Below are 26,610 nucleotides of genomic sequence, written 5' to 3' on the forward strand. Positions count from 1 at the left end.
AGGAACCACTTTTTTGTTCTGTATTGCTTGGGCTCTCAAGTGACTCTAGAATTGCTCCCCCAAAACATTCTGGATGGCTCTAGCATCAGTATAACACACTGGTATCTAGTAGTATGAGTGTGAAAAGAAAGAGCCTCTCGGCAACACAGAGGGAGGGAGAAGGAGGGTAGAGGAGGTTGTGAGTAAGCTAAGGTTACCCATCTGTCTGGGGTTTTCTCTACAGCCAGCTGAGGGGAAGAACCATGCTCCTTTCCGGCTGCCGCAGACACACCAGCTGTTTAAACACCTGAGTGAGGCTGTGACCACAGGTGAGGTCAAGGAAGCTTCAGGGTATGGGGTAGGTGTTGTTGATATGTCTGGCCTGTGTAACATGTGGTTCTCTTTTGTACTCACCAGGCTTTGTCCAGCCAAGCACACTCTGGATCCCCTTCATGGAGTCAGCAATAACCCTCATCTACCAGTTAGCAGAAGGGCCTGAGGAAATATGTGCCCAAATCCTGCAGTGTTGTAGCCAACAGGCTCTAGAGAGGGTTCAGGAGCCACAAGGGGTGGAAACAGGTGAGGTGGATGGAGGAGGTCTGCTCCCATAGCCTGCAGCATTGCAATCAGCTGCCCCTGGGGGAGGTAGGTTGGGGAGGCATGGTGACGTGGCTCCGAAAGAAGCTGGATTGGAAGGGGATGAGGGTGCAGTGAGCTGGATGTCCAGAAGTGTAGAGGTGGGGTGCAGAGTCATTGAGACTTGCTGATGATAATTAACAGACTGTAAGTCCAGAGGAGTTGTTCTATGAATTTTGACTCCTTCCTTTTCCACCTATCGGAACCAGGGACTTCTCCAAGCAGCATTCCTGGCGGTGCCAACACTCTCCCTACCTTCCTGCTGACACATCTGCTCTCCCTCGTGGGAAATGTGGCCTTACAGCAGGTTGTGCATCTGGAGCGGGCAGTGAGTGCAGAGCTTCGTAGGCGCCGTGTCCTTGGGGAGGAGCAGGAGGCCAAGAAACATGTCAACAGCACCAAGGAGCAGAGTGCCAAGGTGAGAATTGAGCTCCTTCATATGTATAGCCCATTCCTCCTCAGTCATTGCTCCAGGAAGTTTCTAGGGAGAACTGTTCTGTAAGGAGTGGTGTGCAAGACCACTGTGGATTGATTTAAATCACTGATTCTAATCACAGTTTAAATCAGCAAGCAGGAAACCTTGGATTAAATTATTGGTGTGGCTGTTTTGTTTTGTTTTTGTTTTGTTTTTTAAATCTTGTTTTATATATAAACTTTTTAGCCCTTTTCCTAAAGAGAGGCTGATTATCATTGGTTGGTGGTAACCATTAAAACATGTTGATATAGCCTTCACACTAAATTTAGTGCTTCTTTTTGCTAACCAAGAGGATACATTAATGTTAGAATTTGGTGATTTTTAGTATTTCTTATTTACTAAATTTTTTTACTTGTGATTTGTGTCAAGCTCTGTTTGGTTGGAAATTCAAATTTAATTAAATGCACAAAAATAGCATTTTTAAATGTTTTTTTCTATTGGGTAAATCTACTTTAAATATACTGGATACATATGAAAAACTGAGGAAAAAAGGTTATTAAAAGATGTTTTGCATTTAAAATTAACTGATTATTAAACAAATGAAATATCCTCTGTAGTTAGTGAATTGAAGTAATTGTTTCTGCTAACCATATTCTTCGCGATTTTAGAACTGGTAGATCTCATCCTCTCACCTAGTTCTTATTCATAGACTGGAAAGGAAAAACTAGGTTTCCTACTTTTTCAACTCCCATTGGCTTTTTAACTTTGAATGAACTAGTCATTGAACTGAACTTGTTGAATAATCTGAAATGAAAAAATATTCTCTCTGAAGAGGCTATTGCCTTCAAAATTTAGTTTAGCATTTCAACAAACTTGTTACAGGTGCTTAGCGAATGACTTCCTCCGGTTCAGTGATTTGACTTTCTTTTAAACTTAGCAGCCAACATGTACTGCTCAATATTATTTTTTGTATTTTTAAATTAAATGTTTTTAATGTGTTATAGTAAGAATAGGTCTTAACATAAGTTGTCATATTTTCATATTTAATGTAAATAGTTATTTATACAAAATGAACCTGTATTTAATTTTTAAAAGTTGAGTTTTCAGTTTTTATCCACCTTGTACAACAGTTGAGACTCTCTCTCCCTCTGAAGAGTACTGATCCAGTGCTCAAACCAAGTGCTGGGGGCACTGTTAGATGTTTCAGATCAGAGATGGTTGAGGTCTTGACCTCTCATGTTCACTAAAGATCCCCTGATGCCCTTGAGTTTGGGATGTGGCGGGGAGGAGAATGAACCCAGGTGTCCTAACCATGCTCCCCTCTTCTCTTCCTGTCCCATGTAATTCCTGGCACTGGCACTCCCCAGCATCTTTGGCCTTTTGGCTTCTTTTCTGTGTTCACCTGACACAGACTTTTGCAATGCACTTCAGTGGCAGATGTCTTTTGTCTGTGCCTTGTCTGACCAAGACTAAGTGGTGGCGGGAGGTAATGAAGGAGTTTCTGGAGCCTCTCTGAGGTTGAGGGATTCTTGTTCCTTTGGAACAGCCTGTGAAATTACACATACAACAGTAGTTTTCTTAAACTATATTAAAAATAGAAGAAATGGTGGTAGAACAAAAACAGTTCATATATCAGACCTACTCTAATATGTTGCAAAGCCCAGTGAGGGAGACTTCCACTAGTTTAAGTTGCAAAATATATTATATACACACAGTTTTCCTCCTGATCAGAAGCCTCCACTCTGCTGTGTCCAGAAAACTCTTCTCTTTATCCCTCATGCACCCTGCTTATACAGTTCCCAAATGTTTATAGTTTATCATCAGAAAGGGTTAGGTTACATTGATGTTTCCCCATGAGTGTTTATTCCAGAGTACCATCTGGAGGAAGTAGTAAACTGTGTCCTCCATATAAAGGAAGGACCAGTTTGAGCTTCTGTTTTTATAAGTTCCTCATCAATCAAAGTAACTGGCCTTTTGGATTTGCACATCCATTGTTGCTTATAGGTATTAGACCAGTCCCTCATGCAGTTTGTCTTGGCTGATCAGAGGTCTTATGAATTTGTTTCTTTAAATCCCTCATCAATGTTGCCATACCATGAAATACAGACTGACAGACCTCTGCCCCGCTATCCTAATTCTATTCAAACTAGAGAGGGCAAATGGGTTGAATCCTGTGTTTGATCTTGTAAGCTTTTATCATGTTGCTGTTAATCAGTACCCACATCCCACCCTTGTGATCATAGAATATCAGGTTTGGAAGGGACCTCAGGAGGTCATCTAGTTCAACCCCTTGCTCAAAGCAGGACCAATCCCCAAACAGTGTTTTACCTCAGTTCCCTAAATGGCCCCCTCAAGGATTGAACTCACAACCCTGGGTTTAGCAGGCCAATGCTCAAACCACTGAGCTATCCCTCCTCCCAAAAAACTAGTGCGCCAGGTGCACTTTGAACTCATAACCTCAGCATCACTCCACACAGCACAGCTTTATAAGTACTTTGCACTAACCCATCGCACCGCTGGAGCCCACATGAAAGGTGCTAGTATGATGCAAAGTCTTTTCTGTAACTTTTTTTGTTCAAGAACTTCTTCCTTCCCTCTGCACAGAGCATTGAGAATGAGACCACCATGGAGGAGGATCTGGGCCTAGTAGGTGCCTCAGCTGATGACACTGAGGCAGAACTCATCCGCAACATCTGTGATACAGAGCTGCTGGATGGTGAGTGTGGCCCCCAGATGAGTGTTCCCCTCCAGTCCGTACTTCTTTATCTGCCATGCCCTAAGGAGTGGACACAATGTGTGAGAGAACCAGCATGAGGCACACAAATTATTCCTTCAGGAAACTTAAAATGCTGTGGAAATTTCCTTTTCATGTGAATTTCTTATAACATCAGGTTCATGATTCTGAATTTCTGATGGCACTTGTCCCCTCACTTTTGTAGTTGGACACCAAATCTGTGTGGACTCTTAAGTAATTTGTGACTAAATATGTGATCTCCTTTGAAATGAGAGACATTTTGGGGTATGCTCTCTCAGATCTGACAGTGTTTCTCCCCACTGCAGGGAAGCAGCTGCTCTCTGCCTTTATTCCCCTGGTGCTCAAGATCTGCAATAATCCTGGGCTCTACAATGATCCAGCACTCTCAGCTGCTGCAGCACTGGCCCTTGGTAAACTCTGCATGGTCAGGTAATGTCCGGCCTTGTGGCCATAATCCTCTTTTCTCCCCAGTCTAACCTCTTAAAGCAACATCTGCCAGAAGTGACTTTGTCCCCATGTCATAGCACCCTTCTCTGGAGAGAGTACGATGACAGTGCCCTTGGCTCTGTTCTCACTGAAGCTCTAAAAATTGAGTCTTGCTTTTGTCTTCTCTGTCCCCACCTTGTTTTCCCTCAGTGCTGAGTTCTGTGACTCTCATTTGCGCCTTCTGTTTACCATGCTGGAGAAATCCACCCTACCAGGTGTGAGATCCAATCTCATGATTGCAGCAGGAGACCTAGCTATCCGCTTCCCCAATCTGGTGGAGCCCTGGACCCCCCATCTGTATGCCAGGTAAAGCCTCTTCTTTCACCCCTGGGAGTGGAGGGTTTAGAACAGCTGATGTCGGGGGGAGGCGGGGGAATGCCTCTTAGTAAGGTGAGGGAGCTATAGTAACCCAGGTTTGAGGAGATGAGGGATTTTGAGAGCTAAGGGTTGGGGCAGGGATGCCTGAACAAATACGAGACTTGGCTCTTCGGGAGGGAGCCAGATGGCCTATTGGCTCCCTGTGTAACTGAATCTTTCTCTCTTAGGCTGCGGGACCCCTGTCAAGGTGTGAGGCAGACAGCTGGGCTGGTGATGACCCACCTGATTCTCAAAGACATGGTGAAAGTAAAGGGGCAAGTGAGTGAGATGGCTGCTCTGCTCATTGACCCTGAAGAGGAAATTGTGTGTCTGGCTCGGAATTTTTTCAGCGAACTTTCCAACAAGGTGAGGGATGGCAAGGGATTCTAGGGAGGATCCCAGGGAGGAGGTGTGGAGATGGAGAGGAGGTTGTTGGGACGGGGGATCTAAGCAAAGAGTGAGGAGCTCTGGAGGAGGTTGCTAGTTTCCAAGCTGTCTTGTACATGGCCAAGGAGACCGTGTCTGTCCTGGACCCTCTCTCATGCTGTCTGGTGACTGTATAAATTCAGAAGGTCTCTCTCTCTCTCTCTCTCAGAACCATCCTTGTGACAATCCCATCCACTGCAGAGTACATTGACTCTATATATGGCCTGTGTTCTACAGGAGATCAGACTGGATGACCACAATGGTCCATTTTGGTCTTTGAATCTTAGAGATTTTGTCACCACAGCATATAATTACTACCACCAGCCCTGTGCCTCATCTCTGCCCTGTGTGTTCTCTCCTCAAACATACTACTGTGTGCTCCAGCATCTAGCCTTTAACACTTAAACAACTTTGGTGGCTGTCACTTAAAGCAGACTTCTACCTACCACGCTTACAGGGCCCAGCAAGGCTGGAGCTCCAACAGTCTAACCAGCTTGCCTGGAAACACTGCCAAGCCAGATGCATTGCTGATTCGGCTCACGTGGCCTTATGTTCTACCTTGTGTGCCCGAACCAAGCCTGAAAAGAAGCAGAATTTCCAGAGATAGTGGGTGGAACTGGCTGAGGAAAATATTACTACAGAGTCAGCAACCTCTGGCGGGCCGGGCCAGTTTGTTTCTCTGCCACGTCGGCAGGTTTGGCGGACTGCAGCTCCCACTGGCCGCGGTTCTTCGTCCCAGGCCAGTGGGGGTGGCGGGAAGCACCGCGGGCCGAGGGATGTGCTGGCCGCAGCTTCCCGCCACCCCCACTGGCCTGGGATGGCGAACCGCGGCCAGTGGGAGCCGTGGTCCACCAAACCTGCCGACGCGGCAGATAAACAAACTGGCCTGGCCCGCCAGGGTGCTTACCCTGGCAAGCCGCGTGCCAGAGGTTGCTGACCCCTGTATTACTATATGGTCAGACACGTGTACACTTTAACAACTCCTCCAGAGGAGGAGTACCTCCCACTTGCATACATCTCTTGGTGCCCACACCTACTTCTCTGTGAGTATGTGCCATTTGGCTTTCCCTGTGTCCAAGGTGTGTGGAGATTCTTCAAACCCTGAGGAAAGAGGGGTTCCTGATTGGCTTCTATCAGGCATGAGCTGGGACAGCAGCTCTTTGAGCTGAACCACTGTTCAGACCTCCTTTAACTGAAGGTTTTCTTGCTGAACAGGGCTTAGAGTTTGTTTTCTAACTATCTACTGAATGTGCCAAGGAAATTTCAGGTCTCCTTGGGAGCTTCACTTACTGGCTCAAGTGCTCACTATTTTGAGTCTGGATCCAGAGGACAAACTGCTTTGAAAACCCATATCTAGTACTATTAAAGGATGCCAGTCTTGAGAGCCTACCTCTTCAGTCTTGCGTTCAGCCTCATTAAATGTGATTCCCTAGTGGGTCAGCGCTGTTCTTGGGAAGTCCTATGTTTAGTCATTAACGCTCCATTCTCTCAACTTGCTTGGTAGCCTCCTCCTGGGCATAACCTCTTACTCTGTAAATTAAGGTTTTTCCCCTACCTCTAAGATAGTCAAGGAGTTCCTAAATGGGTCCTGGATTCCTGCTCTCTGTGTTTTCACTGATTGTTTTCCAGGCCTCAGGCTCCCTGTTCAGACCTGTCTCTGTTATTTTCACATGCAGAAAGAATTCATTGGTCTGACATCCAATGGTTACAGTGCCAACATAGGCTAATGAAGCTGCTGAAACTGTTTGGTATTTTGGCACCTCCTATACTAGGTCTGGAATTGGCTCACAACCCCAATTAGCTGCTTCTGTGCCATGGGTGTTGGCAGACCTTCTTGTGCATGGAAATTGACTGTAGGTGTTTGAGTGCTAGTTGCAGCCTGCATGGAGGTAATCTTCTCTCCTCCACCCCCCAGCTGATTTTCCTCCATACAAATTGCTCCCTTTTTGCTTATGAACCCCTTCTCTCAAATTCAAGGCTACTTTAAATTGTCTATTGTCGACACAGTCTGTTCCCTCTATTTGGCGTTAGGCTTTTGTGCTTTTTTTTGTAAGAGGGTAAGAAAATGGAATTGATCCACGTGGGAGAGCCTGGTTCAAATCACAACCCTTCTCAAAGGCAGTGAGATAAGTGTCTCTAATCCCCCTGCTGCTGGGGGGACAACAGCCTATCTGCTCTCTCCAGAGTTGGTGGTCTGTGTTCTAGAACTACTCATCAGTTCACTAGATTTCTGGTCCCTTTAATCTCTCAAGCTCTAGTTCATGCTGGCACTGCTGTTTGTGTTCCTCATAGCAGTTTCACTGCCAGCTGGCATGTTTTTCCTGTTAAGTTCTCTCCTCCTCACAATCAGCAAGTCTCTGATACTCCAGTTTCTCCCTCTAGCTGCAGCTTTTCCCACTCCAAGATTTGATTGTTAGGAAGCCCAGTTGGGATGGGGCCCAGCTGCTGTTTTTTCCTCCAGATACTGCAGACCAGCAATGCCTTTTTTTCACTGGTTTTTATTGTCTAGCCCCTTTCTTTGCACAACTCCACTTGCTGCTTTTTTGTGAGCTGTTCATATTTGATTTTCCTGACCATCTTTTCTTACTCTCGTCCCAAAAAGAACATTAAGCTACTTTTTTCTCTTGCTTTTTCCTTAATACTTGTTTTTACTGCTGTCACTTACTGCAAATTACCACTGTAAATTAATCCCACTAGTTCCACCATTATCATGGGTCCAGGGCTAGCTGCACTTTTGACCCCTTCTGTGGTATCTGAGTGCACTCCCTCCAGATCTTAGGCCTCAAGCCTTTACTGTCCAGGAGAGGAATTATGTGATTCTCCCATTCTGACTGATCCCTGGACTATAGCCCCTTGTATACCAACCATGATTTCTCATCCAGCTTGATTGGGTTAAGCCCTGCAAGTTTCCCTTCAGGAGCTGTGACTAGTGTTGAATACTGTGACTCAAGAAAGCCTTTTGAAATCAAAGTATTTATTCTTTGAGTAGTGTCTCTATGGATCCTCCACTGTAGGTGTGTCTGTGTTCTGTGCGGCTCACACAGAACTTTGATAGCAGTGTCCGTTGGGCCTACATGTGCTCTGTCTCTCCTCATGCTGCACAATGAGGCTAGCCAGCTGATAGACTGATTCTGTCTATTGTGACCAATCAAGTAGCAGGAGAGCTGAGTGACATCCAGTGTCCCTAGTCTTTGCACCAAATGTGTACAAAGGTGGGGCCTGTGGGGCATGCACAAAACTGTCCAAAGGGGAATCCACGGTGCTATTTTGAGACTGCTGGGCTCTGAAAAAATCCCCCCTCTGTTTTGGTCAGCCAGTGTTTGGGCACATTTCACTTAGCATGGGAACTGCTGGCCCTGTCAGGTCAGGTCTGTCCCTCTGGGGTTGCTAGCCTGCCCAGAAACTCATGTTCCTGAATTAGATGCTGTTTGTACTGTTACACTAGTCACTGAATTATTCCTTTATAATTATTCTGGGAATTCTACTTGAGAGAGCCTGTTGACTGGCAAATGGTTTCCTCCACTTATCACTATGGGGACCAATGGGAATTAAGCCCCCTATTATGGATGCAAATGATCCCTAGGATTTCTCAGTTCTGCTTGAGCTCCCCTGCCAGAAAAATAAAGCTTCACATAGATTCTCCTGGGTTGAGTAACGGTGACACAGACTCCTCAAATATTCTGAATCCAAATTGCTTGACACCAAAGACACTAATAAACTTATGCTGAAAGTGTATCAAGCTTTGCCAGGCCAGCAGGGAATAACTCATGACTCTGCTTCCTTTGCTAAGGTTTCCCCCAAAGTAAGAGGGTCAGCAAGGCTTAGTGTATAGGAAAAAAATCTTTTCCCAAGATTTATGCTTCCCTTAAATCTTCTACTAAAGGAAAAGTGGGGAAGGTTTTTGGTGCAGACTCTGAGACTGCAGTGTCAACTCCTTGAAGTCCTCCATCCCAGAAGGGGGCTGTCATTTCCTTTGCTTCCATCCTCAAAACCTCTTCTGATCCTGGCTTTAGTCCATTAGTAAATCTGTAGGGGTATTTCTTGTGCTAGTCTTGAATGTTCCCTCTGGTAGTTGTTCATCTGTTTCTCTAGGTTTGGCTGTGCAGCCTCCAAGAGGTGTGTGCACATGTATGTGTACACACACCCACCTCCAGAAACTGATGGACATAACCATGCCAGAAATCACTGGGGCTGGTGACAGGCCATTTAAATTGGAAACTCTGTTCTCTAGCTTGTCCCAAACTGTACATTCATTCCTTTGTTAGTATATGCCATATGATCATTTTGTGTGTCCTGTGCAGGGTAATGCCATCTACAACTTGCTTCCGGATATTATCAGCCGCCTCTCAGACCCAGACTGCGGCGTGGAGGAAGAGTCCTTCCGTACCATTATGAGGTATTCTGGGGAAATTGATGTTGTCTTAAGACTATGTACATGTTGCATACCAAGATATACAAGGGTCTAGAGAAAAGAGAAAGTGCAGTGATGTATAAAATACGTTCCAGTCACTGTCTGATCAGAACTGTTGACTTGTTTCCTAATGAGAAGTTGAAATAGGAATTGCAGTAAATCTGTAGGGGTATATCTTGTGCTAGTCTTGAATGCTCCCTGTAGCAGCTGTTCATCTGTTTCTCTAGCTTTGGCTGTGCAGCCTCCAACGTGTGTGTGTGTGTGTGTGTGTGTGTGTGTACACACAGACCCACCTCCACCTGCTTTGTAGCTAGATATGGGTGAGGGGGTGGTATTGATCATTGTAGCAATAGAGAGATGTCTGCAGGTTTTGCATCTGTTCTGGCAGGGTCTGGTGTCACTCTGACTTGGTAGGTCCTGGTTTGTGGAGAGCTGCTGATGAGGTTGTTGTGGGGGTTGTTTGAAGGCCAGAAGAGCGGGTTTGGGAAAGATTTCTTTCAGGAGGCGAAAGAATAAGGGTTATATAATGATACCCTGTACAGTTTCCAGTATAGGGTGGTAGGTGACAACTAAGGGGGTGCAGCTGGAGGGTTTTTTCCCCTTGTATTCAAGCAGGTTCTCTCACAATATGTGGATTTCCCATTTTGTGATACAGTCTACTTCTCTGGTGGCATGTCCTTGTTTGGTGAAGGTGGCTTTAATTGTGTTAAGGTGTGTATCCTGGACTTTCTCCTCCAAGCATATTCTGTGGTCTGAGTACCTGGTTGTATATCAGAATTCTTGGAGTGGTTACTGGATCTATGAAGGTAGGTGTGCGTTTCTTGTCTGTAAGGTTCCATTGTTGAAGCTAATAATGTTGTCTAGGAAGTTGATGCTAGTTCGAGAGAGCATAATGGACAGGTAGTGGTTGTTGAAGTTATGGTGGAAATCTGAAGGAGATTAGGTTGTCTGTCCAGAGGATGAAAATATCATTGACAATCGTAAGTGCATCATTGATTTAATGAAGCATTTGTCTAGAAATTCTTCCTTAAGGTGACCTATGAGCACACTGGGGAGCCATCCTTGTATCCCTGGCTGTTCCCCTGTTTTGGACAAAATGTTTGAATATAAAATTGTTATGGGTAAGGATGAAATGAATGAGTTTGGAGAGCTGAGTGTTGTCGATTGTCCTGTAGCTATTTGAGGCAGGCAGTGATGCCATCATTATGAGAGATGTTGGTGTAGAGCAGGGGTTCTCAAATATTGACCATTTGAGTCCTAGAGGGCATCATTCTAGCTCTCGCTTTTGCAAGAATTATTTTTAACACAGGGAAGCCTTTACTTGAAGATTTTCTGTGATAATCTTAGATAAATTTCTCCATTCTTTGACTAATAAGGGCCACAAATATGCCCCATCCTGGAAACTAAAGGAACATCTGGGATGAAAGCAAAATTAGCGTTCAGGTTTTTTTTTTTTTTTTTAAAGGGGAAATCTAGCCTCATGTTCTAAATAAGAATTAACTATAGTTTGAAGACAACATACTTTCTGGCATTAGGAAAGTAGAATGAAATTATTTTATCTGTAGTAGTTCTCTGCTGGTGGGTATTTTAGATGACTGGGTGTTCTCCTAGTAACTGATGGGTCTAGTTCTCTTAACCTCAACCCCTGCAAAAATGCAAGCTGTTACAGCACCCTAACAATGGATATTTTCCACTGTTCCCAAAATGTAACTTTTTTGCCACTTTATGTGAAAAGACGAGGAGACAAAATCTGCTTAACTGGAATGATCTAGTTGTGAAAAGTGAAATATCAGTTCCAAATGAAGAAAGTTTATAGCTTCTATGTTATAAATTGTCTACTGCCACTAAGCTTAGGAGAGATCATTAGGGCCTGGCAGGAGTCCTAATCTTTCTTGGCTGGTGTGGGGAGGAGGGTATACCGATGTTAAGAACATTAAGGTTATGAAGTCAAGCGTGCAGAAGTCAAGAAGTGCTAGAATTAAGGTTCCCTGTGCAATGTTAATTTGGCCCCCTTGTGTTTAAGTATTATGATGATCTTTTTTTTTAATTAGTCATACTATATTTATTCTCTTCCCCCCCCCCCCCCCCGATTTCCCCCTGTTTCATTCAATATGCAGGATGGATAGTGCTCACTGAATGAGCTTCACAAAACCTCTCTACTGTGAGGTGGTGGTATTACTTCTGTTTTGAAAATGAGAAACACATGCATAGAGTAAGGTCAAATGTCCCAATTTTGTAGGCCTGCTTTTGAGGTGCTTATGACCTGATTCTTTTCAGAATATATAGCATTATACAGTAACTCCTCACTTAACTTCATCCCAGTTAATGTCGTTTCGTTGTTATGTTGCTGATCAATTAGCGAACATGCTCGTTTAAAGTTGTGCAATGCTCCCTTATAACGTTGTTTTGACAGCCGCCTGCTTTGTCCACTGCTTGCAGAAAGAGCAGCCTGTTGGAGCTAGCTGGTGGGGGCTTGGAACCAGGGTGGACTGGCTTCCCAGCAGGCTATCAATTGCTGGGCAGTACAGCTGTGCGCCACCACCCCTCCCTCCCCCGGCTGTGTGCTGCTCCTGCCCTCTGCCTTGGGGCTGCTCCTGGGAGCCTCCTGCTTGCTATGCGGTGAGAGGGGGGGGAAAGAGAGGTGCTAATGTTAGGGTGTCCCCCTGCTCCTGTACCCCACCTCCACAGAGCATGAGGGGAGCGGGGGGGTGCACAACAGGGCTCAGGACAGAGGGAGCTTGCTGGCAGCAGCTGCTGTCTCAACTTGCTGATCTTCTTAAAGGGGCAATGCACCACACACACAGTTTGTCTGCCATACTGTCTCCCCTCCTTCCATTTGTGCTGCCTTGTAGAATACGAGGCTACATTAACAACAATGTGTTAACTCTTGAGGGCTCAGCTGAGTGCTAGTTCATTTAGCAGTAAGGCATTCCCTGGGAAATATCCCACCCTCTGACTCCTCCACCTCAACCAAGCTTCACAATCATCGTTGCTGTGTACAGTATTAAATTGTTTAAAATCTATACTGTATGTGTATATGTATAATATAAAATAGTCTCTTGTCTGGTGAAAAAATTTCCTGGAACCTAACCTCTTCCCCTCCTCCCCTCTCCCCCATTTACATCAAGTGAAACAATATTAAGCGAATCCAATTTTCCCATAAGAATTAAATTAGCATTTTTCAGGAACATAACTACAACATTAAGTGAGGAGTTATTGTATACCTTTTCTGTGTTCCCATTGACTTCATTTGTACTTGTGAATGCTCAGCACTGCTGCAAATCAGACCTCAGGGTCTCAAATTAGGCATCTGAAAAAAAGGAACTGCCTGCCCTGTGAAAGGAAGGAGTTCTACAGCCAAGTCTCATTCATCACCTATCCATGATTCATTCTCCGGTCACTGTCCATCCAGTGCATTGAATGAGGCAGGGGTCCTGTGGATAGAAGCATCTAATAATGTAATTATAGCATAATATATGTACATGTAATTAAAGACTGTATCATGCATATGCACAAGGGGCCCAGATTTATATTGTATAGAAAACCTTCAGTGTGGCATTTCCTAACTTTTGAGTGCTTGACTTTGTAACTTTAATTTTCTTTAATGTCGTTTTTTGATATCTTATAGGCTTTTAAAAAAGCAAATTGAAGACAAATTTCATCATGTGGTATCATATTGAGACCTACATGGGTCACAAGCAGTGTTGGAAGCTTTAGATCCACTGTACAGACCTCAATCACTTGAGCTAATGGAGTAACTGATAACTATATTCGGTTTCAGAGTAGCAGCCGTGTTAGTCTGTATCTGCAAAAAGAACAGGAGTACTTGTGGCACCTTAGAGACTAACAAATTTATTTGAGCATAAGCTTTCGTGGGCTACAGCCCACTTCATCAGATTAATGTAGTGGAAAATACAGTAGGAAGAGAGATAATATAGTGTAGCGGTAATGAAAATGGCCCACTTCCAGCAATTGACAAGGGGATGTAAGGAACTGAGGGGGAGAATTAGCATGGGGAAATAATTTTACTTTGTGTAATGGCCCATCCACTCCCAGTCTTTATTCAAGCCTGTCCGCAGTCTCTACGCAAAAGAATAAATGGACACAAATCAGATGTCAAGAATTGTAACCATTCAAAAACCAGTTGGAGAACACTTCGATCGCCCTGGTCACTCGATTACAGACCTAAAAGTCGCAATATTACAACAAAAAAACTTCAAAAACAGACTCCAACAAGAGACTGCTGAATTGGAATTAATTTGCAAATTGGACACCGTCAAACTAGGCTTGAATAAAGACTGGGACCCACAAAGTAAAACTATTTTCCCCATGCTAATTCTCTTCTCCCCAGTTCCTTACATCCCCTTGTCAATTGCTGGAAATGGTCCATTTTCACTACCACTACAAACAGTTCTTTTTCTCTCCTGCTGATGATAGCTCATCTTAACTGATCACTCTCCTTCTAGTGTGTATGATAACATACAATGTTTCATGTTCTCTGTGCATGTATATATCTTCCTACTGTATTTTCCACTACATGCCTCCAATGAAGTGGGTCTGTAGCCCACGAAAGCTTATGCTCAGATAAATTTGTTAGTCTCTAAGGTGCCACAAGTACTCCTGTTCTTTTTATATTAGGTTGTCATTTTCTAGATGAAGCAGCCACTAAAGGGGGATCATCTTTGCTGGAGTGCTCTCATGCAGTTGTAAGTGTTTTTGGTTTGGGGTTTTTTGTTTTTGGGTTTTTAAAAAACATGGTGGAGAAATACATTTTGCTGGAAAAATTTCCCCAAAACTGCCTGTGACAGGCAGCCATCATGGAAAACTTCAGCTTGAACAACTTGGCAAATAAGTGACTGAAAACAAGTTCTTTTTAATTGGAAGCTTTGGGCAACCTTCACTGTAGGTGATGCTACCATTTCTGTGTATTTAAAAAAGGTCCAGACACTTCTAATATTAGTCCTTGCTGAGAGCTCAAAATATAAACTCATCCCAGAGAAGGCAGTCACTCAGAAACAAGACACCACCTTCGCCCCCACCCCTAGCCAAAGGCTCCTGCACAAAGTGCCTGCAGTTACGGAGGGAACAGGACTGGAGAGTTAGGGAGGAGGCAGCGATACATCTAGGGTGGCTATAGCAGTAGATGGGGAAGCTAGGAACAGTATATGAGGAGTTGAGGAAACTGGGATGGGCATAGTTGAGTCTTTGGTAGCAGCCAACTTTGAAGGTTCAGGGGGTTACTGATTCAGAAGTTCCTCTCCCTGTGGTCTGGGCTTACCAGAGCTGAGCTGTGGAGTGGCTGCTCCCCTCTTTCATCCCACCTTTTTGATGGGAAGGAAGGAGAATACAACTGTTTAAGGCTGGCAGTGGGGTAAGGAGCAGCCATCGGCATCCTGCTCCTATGTCTTGCTCTCCCTTCACCTATGTGTAAGGGAGTGCATGACATCAAAAGTAAATGTGAAATGAGTGGTACCTGGCAGGTCTATAGCAGCTGAGGTGGACAATGGGCTGAGTGAAACAGGCAAGACCCCAAAGAGCTTTGTTCAGTGGCTCCCAGACTGTTCTTTCTCCCCGACGCAGCCCCTCTGTTCCCTACTCCCAGCTGACCCACCCCACACACCACACCTGTGCTGGGGCTGGGTAGAAGATCCTATGCCCACAAGATCACAGACAGCTGATCAATTGGTAGCACCCAAATTATTCCCTGTATGTGTGTCAGTCCTAGTCTTGCTGCCTTTGAACCACAGTGAGAAGTTTTTTTTTTCTGTGTTGCTCTGCTCTAAGCTCTGGAGAAGGGCTGCAGACCCTGTGTAACTGTATGGCACTCGCCTCTTGCGAGCGGCCCTTCTGGTCAGGTGCATCTGTGGTCTTTAAACAGTCCCGGCCCTGGTATTGGGCTGTATCCCCAGGGCTTCCTCCCTGGAGGCAATGGTTTTGCCCTCTTGGTCTGTTCTGGCCCCTGATCACCAGCGAGGCCTCTTAACAGTTCAGTTTCCTTTCCGGGGGTTTATTGCTGTCCAATTGTGGGCCACTTCCCCTGTGGCTTATGGGTAGGACCCTACTAAATTCACGTCCATGGAAAAACACGTCACTGACTGTGAAATCTGGTTTTCTGCATGCTTTTATACAGATTCCATGGGGGAGACAGCGTTTCTGAAATTAGGGGTCCTGACCCAAAAGGGAGTTGCAGGGGGATCACAAGCTTATTGGGGAAGGGGGAGGTGTCACAGTATTGCCACCCAGCTGGAGAATGGCAGCTTCTGACCAGAAGCCCAGCTCTGAAGGCAGTGCCCTACTAGCAGCAGCAGCGCAGAAGTCAGGGTAGCAATATCATACCATGCTACCCTGACTTCTGCACTGCTGCGTTCAGAGCTGGGCAGCTGGAGAGTTGCAGCTGCTGACTGAGGGCCCAGCTCTGCAGAATAAAGGTGGCAATACCATGCAATCCTTCCTTCTGTGCTGCTGCTGCTGATGGCTCTGCCTTCAGAGCTGGGTTCCTGGCTAGCAGCTGCTGCTCTTCAGCTGCCCAGTTCTGAAGCCAGCATCAGCAGCATAGAAGTAAGGGTAGCAGTACTGCAATCTCCTACAATGACCATGCAACCCCCCACAAGTCCCAGCAGGCAGCCAGGAGCTATTTGTCTGAGCTGTCTGCAGTGCTGCAGTTCCCTTTGGCCAGCCCGGAGCACCAACTCCACTCCTCTGGCTCCAGCAAGGAACTGAATGTCTCTGGCTCTGCACCTCCTTTTTATTTGGCCCTAATTGGCTGCTTCATTTGCAGCCAGTGTGGGCTGCATGGAGGACTCCTCTACTGCTCCTTTCCTGGGACAGGTGTGGCAGTGCCCTGAAGCCTCCAGAAGGGGGTCTCTGGGCCAAGACCACCCCGTCGCACTCTTTTTATATAAAGACTAATTTACAGTAAGGTTAAATTGATTCCCCGATATCACAACATTGGTTACAATAAAAAACAGTAAACTTTGGAAAACCGAGAATAGCAGAGTTGAAGGTAATACTTTCGTCAAAAGAGAAGAACAATGAAACTCTCGACACCTTGCTCCTCAACATTATCTGCCTCTTTCCATGTGTCCATCCCAACTCCTAATGAGGGCTCCTCTTCATGTGCTCCAGCTGGATCTCTGTATGGTCTGTGATGCAATACTGATCCAGAGAGTAACTGCTACTGGCTAACATTAATTTAGCCATGATGATCTGATGCTTTGCTTCCAGCTGCCATATTCATTTGAGAATTTCTTCAAATTACATTCCTGTTATTTTCACAGATCAGAAAGCAAATATTCCCCACAACTAAAAGAACAATGAGTTGCTGGTGCCCAATGGTGTTAGAGTTAATCTTCTTTGGAAAGCTTTCCCTTTAAATTTGGTGCTTTTTTTTTAAACTGGTGTTTTTTAATGTTATGCTCTTGCAATATATGGGATGCAGTGCTGCAGGAATTGCGATAAAATGGGGTCTGTTTTCAGGTTTTTGGCATGTATCCTTAACTCTACACTTCTGGTTGGAGTTCTTAAATTCACTCAGGAGAGGTACAGGGAACACAATCTTAATTATAACTTCGTTTTGTCTGAATTCATATTGCAATGGCAACTCTAACAGTTACCCAAATTCACAGTACTGCTGCCTAGGAAAATATGATTAGTACTGAGCTGTGCTTGCAACTTCTTTTCCTCTTTCACTCAGCTCTGCAATATCCCAAGACCCCATTTTGCGGCTCTGTGTGGAGAAGTGGGAATTCTCTTTGCGCTCATCCTTCTAATCTTTTTTTTTTTTTTTTCCCCCTACAGACAGCTTTTCTCTTATATCACAAAGGACAAGCAGACAGAGAGCCTGGTGGAGAAGCTGTGCCAGCGATTCCGGACTGCCAGGTGGGTTGCACTCTAACTTTTCAGGACAAGGAATATAGTGCGAGTTCCCTGACTACCACAGCATGAGCCTGCTCCCATGGGGATGGTGTCAGTCTCCCATTGTGCTGTCCATATGACATGATAGGTCTAGGTTGGGATCTTCCTTTCCCCACCTCCTTTTAAAACCAAAAAAAATAAGGACTGAGATTTATAAAGCTATTTGCTGTTATCACTCTGTCATTAGTGGAGAGGATACATGACTTCAGCAGGGCCTGACTGCAGAAGGTCGTAGCAGATTCAAAACTATCAAGATTTAAACTCTGTTCACCATGCAATGAATGGTCTTATGTCCTTGAAAAGGCATCTGCTATGCACATTATTCTGCCTTGGGAAAGGACATATCCCCAGTACATGTTTTTGATCTGCCTCCTGCACCTAAAAATCCAGAGATGTAAGTCTCTAATTACGTTTACTTGAGCAGTCTGTGAAAGTTGTGCCTAATCTTGAGGAGGCAGGAGCCATCTAGCAGTACCCTGGCAAGCAGGCACCAAGGTTTGAGTGGGAAGAAGAGAACATTAAAAACATCAAAATCCAGAGCCAGCACCAGGATCCTTGACACAATCTTTGCATTCAGCATGACTGTTCCAGGAAGTGTCCCTAATCACCATCTCCTAGCTTCAACTGTTCTTACATCAAGTAGGGATCCCTCTCCTCTCAGGTCAAGAGTGAGACTCTCAAAAATTCTGAAAGCGCCCTATACCAAGCATCTGCACAACTGGCCAACTGCAGTTGGCCAACTGCAACCTGGTCAGTAACCTTGTAACTCGCTATCTTGGCCTTGCTAAGATTACTAGGGTCCACCATTCCATATGTGTAGAAGCAGATCCATATTGTAAATGTTGAGGAAAAAAGTAATTGGTCCCTGTTGCCAGTAGCATCAGTGGGGTCAGGCTACTGGAAGATCTTTGTGAGCATCAAGAGAGAGTTCTGGAGGCTCTTCACTATCCTCCTCCATCAAAGGAGTCTTCATCTTGACCAAACGGACACATTAACCCCAACTCTGGCCACAGTGGTTCTTTAAGTGATAGTCTATAAACATATTCCACTGTTGGTGGAGGGACATCACAAAGGGCAGAGCTGCCTCAGTTCCTTCTCACTGCCCATTGCTAACAGTCAGTGTATTCTCACTCTTATTCCTCACTGTACATTATTTGTAAAATATTTTAAAGTGGTTAGTGATAGTTAGCAGTGCAATTTAATGTAGTGTTAGTATTTCTGTTAATTATCCAAACTAGGAAGAAAATTATTTTGTTTTTTAGGTTTTGTTTTGCTTCTCCTGTAATAATGACGACAGATCACAAATCAAAACTTTTTTTAATGTTTCCCATCATGTTGTTAAAATATGGGCACACCTGGTGCCTATTTTACCTAGGGGAGGATCACATCCCTGACCATGTTACAACCTGTTGGTCGCTTTCAAAAAGAACACAGTGGGCTAAGGAGTCCTGCTTCATGGCATCTCTAATTGAATAGTCCATTCGTACTGACTCTGATCCTGGCTTCTCAGCATTGGATGCTTCTAAAGATTGAGGAGCCTCAACGCATGAGAGGTCAGCCGATCTCCACTCAGCAGCTCTCCAATTGGATCATCTCGTGTATTCATACCGGTTACGACCTGGTGGGAGTCCCCCCGCCACCGATTGTGAGGGCAAGCCTCATCAGCTGTCCTTTTAGCCCATGTTCCCATTCAGGACATTTGTAGGGCTGCCACATAGTCATTGGTCCATAGGTTCACCTCGCATTATGCAATAGTCTCCCAGACTAGGGAGGATGTCAGGTTCGGCAGGGCTGTGCTCCGTCCTGAGAATTTGTGAACTCCTACCCACCTCCAACAGATATAGCTTGGAATCACCTATTGTGGAATGCACATAAGCTATCGCTCAAAGAAGAAAAGGCGGTTACCTTTTCCGTAACTGGTGTTCTTCAAGATGAGTTGCTCATGTCCATTCCACATCTCGCCCTCCTTCCCCTCTGTCGGAGTTGTCTGGTAAAAAGAAACTGAGGGTGGGGGGAGTGTGCAGCGTCCCTTATACCCCACCATAGAGGTGCCAATCCAGGAGTTGCTAGGGGTTGCTCCCCTAAAGGTACTGCTAGAGGAGAAACTTCTGGCACCAGTGCACGTGGCGAGCACACACACCTATTGTGGAATGGACATGAGCAACACATCTTGAAGAAGACCATTTACGGAAAAGGTAATTGTCTCTTTCTCTATTGCTGTTGCTTGTAATAGTCTGTATTTCTGTCCTTAGTACCCTCTTGTGAAAAGGGAGTTGAGTGGGGGGTTGTGTGGAGGAAGGGAAGGTTTAACTATCCAGCTCAAATCCTTATTGTGTCCAAGACCCATCTGTCCAAGGTGGTGATCTTCCATACATTGTAGAAATGACAGGCAGTCTCCAAAAATATGGGTAGAACTCTGATTGTTTTGCAGCCCTCAGTTTTCCTGTCAAACCTGTGGTCTGATATTAGGCAATGAAGACTTAGCTGAAGAACTCTTTTTGTGTTCTGATCTGAGGTTTGAAGGCTCTCTTCCTCTATTGAAATTGAGGAGAGGATTGTTGCTGCTACTAGTATTTGTCTTTTTTGGTCAGAAGAGGAAGAGGGTGGACAGTACTGCCTATGGCAGTGGTTCTCAAACTGTGGGTCGGGACCCCAAAGTGGGTCACGACCCCTTTCACGGAGTCCCCAGGTGATGCTCTGGAACTGCTCCCTACAAAGCCAGTCAGGACTCTGGTGAAATCGTTTCTCTGTGAGCAAGGCCCTGTCTTCAGGGCAAGAAGCTCACACGGCTTCACCTTCCTGGGTCTGACCTTGGAGCATTCAGCATCCTCCGCCCCTCCATGCGCTTCCCACAGCGAGTTCTCCCAGGCAGGGTTCTGGGGAAGCCAGAGGGTCCTGCACTCCAACTTCACAGTCAGACGTGACTCTTAGCCAGCCAGTAAAACAGAGGTTTATTAGATGACAGGAACACGGTCTAAAACAGAGCTTGTAGGTACGGAGAACAGGACCCTTCAGCTGGGTCCATTTTGGGGGGCAGTGAGCCAGACACCCACGTCTGCACTTCACTCCTTGTCCCCAGCTAGCTCCAAACTGACTCACCCTCCAGCCCCTCTTCCTCTGGGCTTTGTCCCTTTCCCAGGCCAGGAGATCACCTAATTCCTTTGTTCTTCAACACCTTTCACTATCTCCTTGTAGGGGGGAAAGGCTCAGGCGATTAGTTGCCAGGAGACAGTGTCGGCCATTTATGTGCACTGGCCCTTTTGCTCTGCAACAATCACACCCCCTTATCCCACCACCTAGCGACTTAAGAAATGCATAGGGGAAACTGAGGCACCTCTACAGTATTCAGAGGAAACATTAACAGTCCCACTTCATCACAACCCCATTTTAATGGGGTCGCCAGGGCTGGCTTAGACTTGCTGGGGCCGAAGCCTGAGTCCCACCACCTGGGGTCGCAGCCAAAGCCTGAGTGCTTCAGCCCTGGGTTGTGGGGCTCAGGTTACAGGCCCCCTGCCTGGGGCTGAAGACCTTGGGCTTTGACTTTGCACCCCCACCCACGGTGGCGGAGCTTGGGTGGGCTCATGCTTCAGTCTCCCTTCCTGGGGTCTTGTAGTAATTTTTGTTGTCAGAAGAGTGTTGCGGTGCAATGAACATGGTATCTGAACGTAGGAGCAGATTTCCTGCTAAAAGATTGTAGCAGACTAAGATCTAGTGGAAGACTGTCTTCCATTTTTTTCTAAAACTTCATCAGGTTTAGCACTGAATAGACCATCCCCTTCAAAAGGAAGGTCTTGTATTCTAGACTGTCTGTATAGGTAGTAACAAAGATTTTAACCATGCACACCTATAGAGAGGTATTGAGGAAGCAATCAATCTGGAAGCAATGTCTGAAATATCAGAAGGCACTCTAAGTGCATGTATTGCAGCATTCTGATTTTTTTTCTGTTGAGGACACTAATTAATTTCCATCAATTCTCTGAAAGATTTTTGGTGAAAAATGAAATCTTTTCCAAAAGGTGAAATTGATCTCTCAACATTGCTGCTTGATAATTGCCACTCTTATTCAGAGAAGCTCGGGGGGAAAAACCCAACAATTTTCTAAGATATTCCAGAAGGGACCACCTCAAAAATGTAATCAAATGCTCCCACTCCCTGGAAGGAAAAAAAATCTGGAAAACCTACCTGGAGATCATCAAGGAAACCCAAAACAACTTTCAAAAAAAGAGAAGTTGGTCCAATTAAAATATTACTGTGACGGGTTGAATCATAGAAACCCCCTTGGGGCTGCCAACTGATGTGCCAAGATTACTTCTGCCCCTGCTTTCACTGCCCTGGCAGCTTAGGACTTCATTGCCCTGCCTGGTTTGAGCCAGATGTGCTAGCCTGCTGCAAATCCAAACCCAGACCCAGGTTCTGAACCACGTCCCTTAACAGCTGTAGGCTTAACTGAAAACAACTTACAGAAGTGTTCCTGTCTTTAACACTCAGATGTCCAACTCCCAGTGGGGTCCAAACCCCAAATAAATCTGTTTTACCCTCTATAAAGCTCATACAAGGTAAACTCTCATAAATTGTTCGCCCTCTATAACGCTGATAGAGAGAGATGCACAGCTGTTTGCCCCCTCCAGGTATTAATACGTAACTGTGTGTTAATTAAGAAGTAAAAAGTGATTTTATTAAATACAGAAAGGATTTAATTGGTTCCAAGTAGTGACAGACAGAACAAACTGAATTACCAAGTAAAATAAAATAAAACACGCAAATCTAAGCGTAATACCGTAAAAAAACAGTACAGATAAGGAATTCCCTTAGAGGAATTCTAGTAAGCTTCCTTTTACAGACTAGTCTCTTTCTAGTCTTTGTCCAGCAATCACTCACATCCCCAGTAGTTACTGTCCTTTGTTCCAGTTTCTTTCAGGTATCCTTTGGGGTGGAGAGGCTATCCCTTTAGCCAGCTGAAGACAAAATGGAGGGGTCTCCCACAGGCTTAAATAGATTTTTCTCTTGAGGCTGGAGACCCTCTCCACTCTCCTATGCAAAGTCCAGCTTCAGGATGGTGTTTTGGAGTCACATGGGCAAGCCACATGTCCATGCATGACTCAGTTTTTACCAGCCAAGCCACATTCCTGGGAAGGCTCAGATGTGGATTGGCATCTTCAAGTTCATTGTTGGCTTAAGTGGTTTTTGATTTGGCACTTAATTTTCACTTTTCTCAAGAAGCTGACCAAATGCTAGGCTAGTTAAAATCAAGACAGTACACAGCCAATATTTGTAACTTCAAATACAAAAATGATACGTACATACAAATAGGATGAATGCATTCAGTAGATCATAACCTTTACGTAGATGTGTTACATGGCATATGTAGCCTAAAACATATACAATCATAAGCATATTCCATAAAGCCTTATGGGGGGGCATTGTCACTATTACCTCTCCAATCTTGTCTCTCTAACTTTCTAAAACGTTGAAAAGCCGATGAGTGGCTTCTATCAAAGCTATTGAACGCAATTTCAAAATTGTAATGGAATCGGATAGCATTATCAGAGGGGGATGAAGCTGAAATAACACCCACATTATTGTCTGGGGGAAGAATCACCCACAAATTCAAACTTCTGTTGAAATTCATGAGACCTCCTCCTAGGGCACCATATGAAAACTTTCTTTGAGCCCTGCTCAGTGCTGCATCCACCATATCACCCACACTATGGTCTTTTTGGTGGCCATCACCTTGGCCAAAAGTGAATGTGCTCTCAGGCACTCGTATCTAATCTCCTATATATACCTAGTTTTACAAGGACAAGAAAGTACTCAGACCTCCTATGAGATTAATTCCCAAAGTAGTTTGGTTTAAGTGGAAATCAATTAGCTTATCTGCATTCTTCCCAAAATCACACTCTGCACAAGGGAAGAAGCTACCCACTTTGGATGCATACAGAGCTCTGACTGACACTGCTGTTTAGAAAAGATTCTGAGCTCGGATGCATGAGGTAGCCACATTGGCTACAACATCTCAAACCACAGTTATTGTAGGATAAGTAACCATTCTGTTCTCCATTTCCTGATATCTTCAGATCAAGACTGTATGCCTTTAGTCAAACACATGCTGTTGGGCTCAACATGAATAACTAGGTGAAACTTAATAGGCTGTGGTATACAGGTCAGACTAAATCAGTGGTTTTCAACCTTTTTTCATTTGCAGACCCTTAAAAAATTTAAAATGGAGGAGCAGACCTTTTTGGAAATCTGAGACAAAGCCTGTGGACTCCTATGGGTGTGCAGACCACAGGTTGAAGACCACTGGGCTAGATGATCTAATTGTTCCTTCTGCCCTTAAATTCTATGAATCTTAGACATTCAGTTAAACTGATTTTATAAAATTGCACCTGTTCTAGAGTAACTTGTTTAATATGTGCTCCTTCACTCTGAAGCTGAAGACAATCTTTGTTTTCCCCAGAACAGAGCGTCAGTATCGAGACCTTTCTCACTGTCTCACTTTGCTTCCTCTCTCTGAACGAGGCCTCCGCAAGATGCAAGATAATTTTGATTGTTTTGCTGACAAGCTCCATGACTTGGCTGTCTATAACTGTTTCCTAGCTGCACTGGGCCGACTCCGCAGGTCAGTCACCCGACCGGAGACCAAGGTGAGAATCTGATAACTAATTCCAAGATTGGAAGAGTACTTCTACTTCCAAGCTATCCCAGACTAGTACTGGCCAAACTCAAGGTGACTGTCCATGATGAGCTGCAAGACCAGATATAGCTGCTTCTAGGCCATGATGAAGGATCACAAAGCTTGCGATGTAGGGAACTCCTATGGTGGGTTTGCTGAGCTTGCTGGGAGGTGCGGTTGGAATCTGGGCTGCAGCATGGAATCCCTCCCCCACCCCACCCCACTTATCAGCTTCTGTCTCTCACTGTATCAGGCTCTGATTGAAGAGATGGAGCAGAAACTCCATGCCTGCCACAACCATGGTATGGATTCCACAGAGGTTCCCAAGGAGCCTCTATGCCAGGAGGGAGGCAAGACTCCCCTGCCAGAACCAGGAAAGAAGAGACAAGTAGCTGGTATGTTCTTCCTAAGGCTGCGCAGTCCTGGCCTCTTTGTTCGTCCTATCCTGCAATCCAGGCAGGGCAGCTGCGGGTTTCTCACCCCTTTCAGGAAGCATGGCCCCTCACCTCTCTGCTTCTCTTGCAGGCTCCTGCCGCCGCCCCATGAGCATGGCCAACAGAAATGCAGACTCTTCTTTCATCACACCTCAACCCCGTGTGTCCAGGCGTTGCCGGGGTGCCACACTGCACCATTCATCTCGGAAACCTGCCATCACCTTCTCTAGCGATGAGGAGAACAGCCCTGAGGATGGTAAGGACTCTGTGCATGTTAGAAGGCTACAGGGTGTGGGGGAAGAAGCCTGGACTGCCCTTTAATGGGATCTTGCGGGTTGTTGCTGCCACTGCTAAGGCCCATGTTGTAATGAGAGCTGGCTTTTTTTTTTTTTTAACCTCAAACTATTTATGAATTTGGGTCAAATTTGGCAAATAGTTTCAGCTGGGAGGGAAAATCGGAAATGTCAAATATTGTCATACTTTGAATTGACACTTCCAAAATATTTCACTGAAAAAAAGTCAACACTTTCTTCATCCTGGCCATTTTTGTTGTTGGTTTGTTTAGTCAAGAAAAACAGAAAAAATTCTGTTCAGTTCAAAACAAACTGAATTTTTTATGGATTTTTCCATTAAGGCCACCAAACTGCAAAATCAATTATTCACTCAGCTCTAATAATAATAAAGTTCCTCTCAGGCATTCTTTGCATGTTCCTCCTAGGTTCCCAGTCCTAAATGATCCCATCATCTCTTGGGGGGTGTTAGGCATTCACAGCTGTCCGTCTGGGAGGGAGGCCATGCCCCTTTGCCACAAGGCCTAATGGGGGAATTAACACTGGGGTCTCTGTCACTCAGTGGGGTAGAGAAGAAATGTCTATAAGCCCCAGCCCTCAGGCAGCATGGGGCAGCACACAGTTAGGAGGCTCTGGCCTGTAGGCAGGGCAGAGCAATAAAGTCCAGAAGCCCAAGCCATTGGGCAGGGCAGGACAGAAAAGTCAGGAGTCTCTGGCCTGGGGTCAGGGCACAACAATAATGAGCCCCTATGCCTAAGCCTTCAGAGAGGATGGGACAGCAAAGTCTATAGGCTCAGGCCCTTAAACAGGGCGGACTGCCGACAAACGCAAGCCTCTTGGCGTATGGTGGGGAGGCTGCCACCCCAGGGGTGAGGTGGCTGGGGTAGAGACACATGGGGCCCACTGACTCCACCGCATCCAAGCCCAGGGTCCTAACAGTGGCAGAGTGGTCCACCACTGGGTCAGCAGGGAAATCCGGCCGCAACACGCTGGATGGCTGTCAATCAGCAATACAGCCGAACACCGCTCTGGCATTCCCTCTACATCTCGGGCGCTGCAGCGGTTGCTGTCGGGTCTGAGCTCTAACAACGGATGAGAGATGTCCTTCTGCAGCAGCTCCTCTCCAACTGAGCTGGAGGGGCCTGCCTTTTATACTTCGGGGTTCCTGTCCCACCCCTCCGCTTCTGGAGAGGCGGGCATGGGTGTCCTGGCTCTGGCCACCAGGGGGCAGTCGCAGCTGTCCACCTGGGAAGGAGGCCACGCCCCCTTGCTGCAGAGGGCTGTAGATTCTATTCTGGGTTACCAGTAACCTTGGCCCCCTTGCTTATGTCCTCTGGTACTCTGGGTATATGGGTATGCTGCCTCCTCAGTGACTGACACTCTGCTTCCTCCCTCCTAGAACTCTGTGCCGAATTGACAGAGGATGAAACACCAAGCAAGGTGACTCCCATTTCCCGAGCTTCTGCTTGCCGTGCTCTGTGACAAAATATCTCACAGATGTGCCTCAGTTATTAATAAGAAATAAAACTGGTTTTATTTTCTCTTCTGTCTTCTGTGTTAAACTAACCATGTAGCCTTTTGACCATGTAAATGAGGAAATGGCAGAGCTGAGATTTACAGGGGCTCAGTCTTTGGGGGTCTTACATCACATTGCAGATGGTACACTTGTCCTAAACTTGCTGAACATACAGCTCTTCTTAGAGTGCCGTCCCTATCTGTATTCCACTTGTGCGAATGCATGGGCACCATATGCCTGAGATCAGAGATTTCTAACAAGCTGTGTCCATTGGTCCGTGCCTGTGCAGTTGTTCGCCTTGTGCTCAAAACCCAAGAT

The 26,610-nt window shown here is 45.5% G+C and overlaps 1 protein-coding gene across 7 annotated transcripts in view; it reads left to right on the forward strand.

The window, feature by feature from the left end:
* Positions 1-26,317, forward strand: part of NCAPD2 (non-SMC condensin I complex subunit D2) — a 51,362-nt gene extending 25,045 nt beyond the window's left edge. For 2 of the 7 annotated variants that reach the window (XM_039537982.1, XM_039537993.1), the window contains 13 exons: positions 224-308; positions 397-558; positions 819-1,033; positions 3,635-3,746; positions 4,091-4,214; positions 4,422-4,577; positions 4,817-4,994; positions 9,356-9,450; positions 17,263-17,343; positions 23,837-24,023; positions 24,306-24,447; positions 24,578-24,742; positions 26,176-26,317. In XM_039537982.1, coding sequence (XP_039393916.1) covers positions 224-308; positions 397-558; positions 819-1,033; positions 3,635-3,746; positions 4,091-4,214; positions 4,422-4,577; positions 4,817-4,994; positions 9,356-9,450; positions 17,263-17,343; positions 23,837-24,023; positions 24,306-24,447; positions 24,578-24,742; positions 26,176-26,258 — 1,785 coding nt within the window. In that variant the 3' untranslated portion in view covers positions 26,259-26,317. Of the gene's footprint in view, positions 1-223; positions 309-396; positions 559-818; positions 1,034-3,634; positions 3,747-4,090; positions 4,215-4,421; positions 4,578-4,816; positions 4,995-9,355; positions 9,451-17,262; positions 17,344-23,836; positions 24,024-24,305; positions 24,448-24,577; positions 24,743-26,175 lie in introns of those variants that run through there. The other 5 variants (XM_039537988.1, XM_039538004.1, XR_005598261.1 and 2 more) reach the window with 4 other exon arrangements.
* Positions 26,318-26,610: the final 293 nt, after the last annotated feature.

The sequence above is a fragment of the Mauremys reevesii genome, linkage group 1 (genome assembly GCF_016161935.1).
Source record: "Mauremys reevesii isolate NIE-2019 linkage group 1, ASM1616193v1, whole genome shotgun sequence".
NCBI classification, from domain to species: Eukaryota; Metazoa; Chordata; order Testudines; family Geoemydidae; genus Mauremys; species Mauremys reevesii.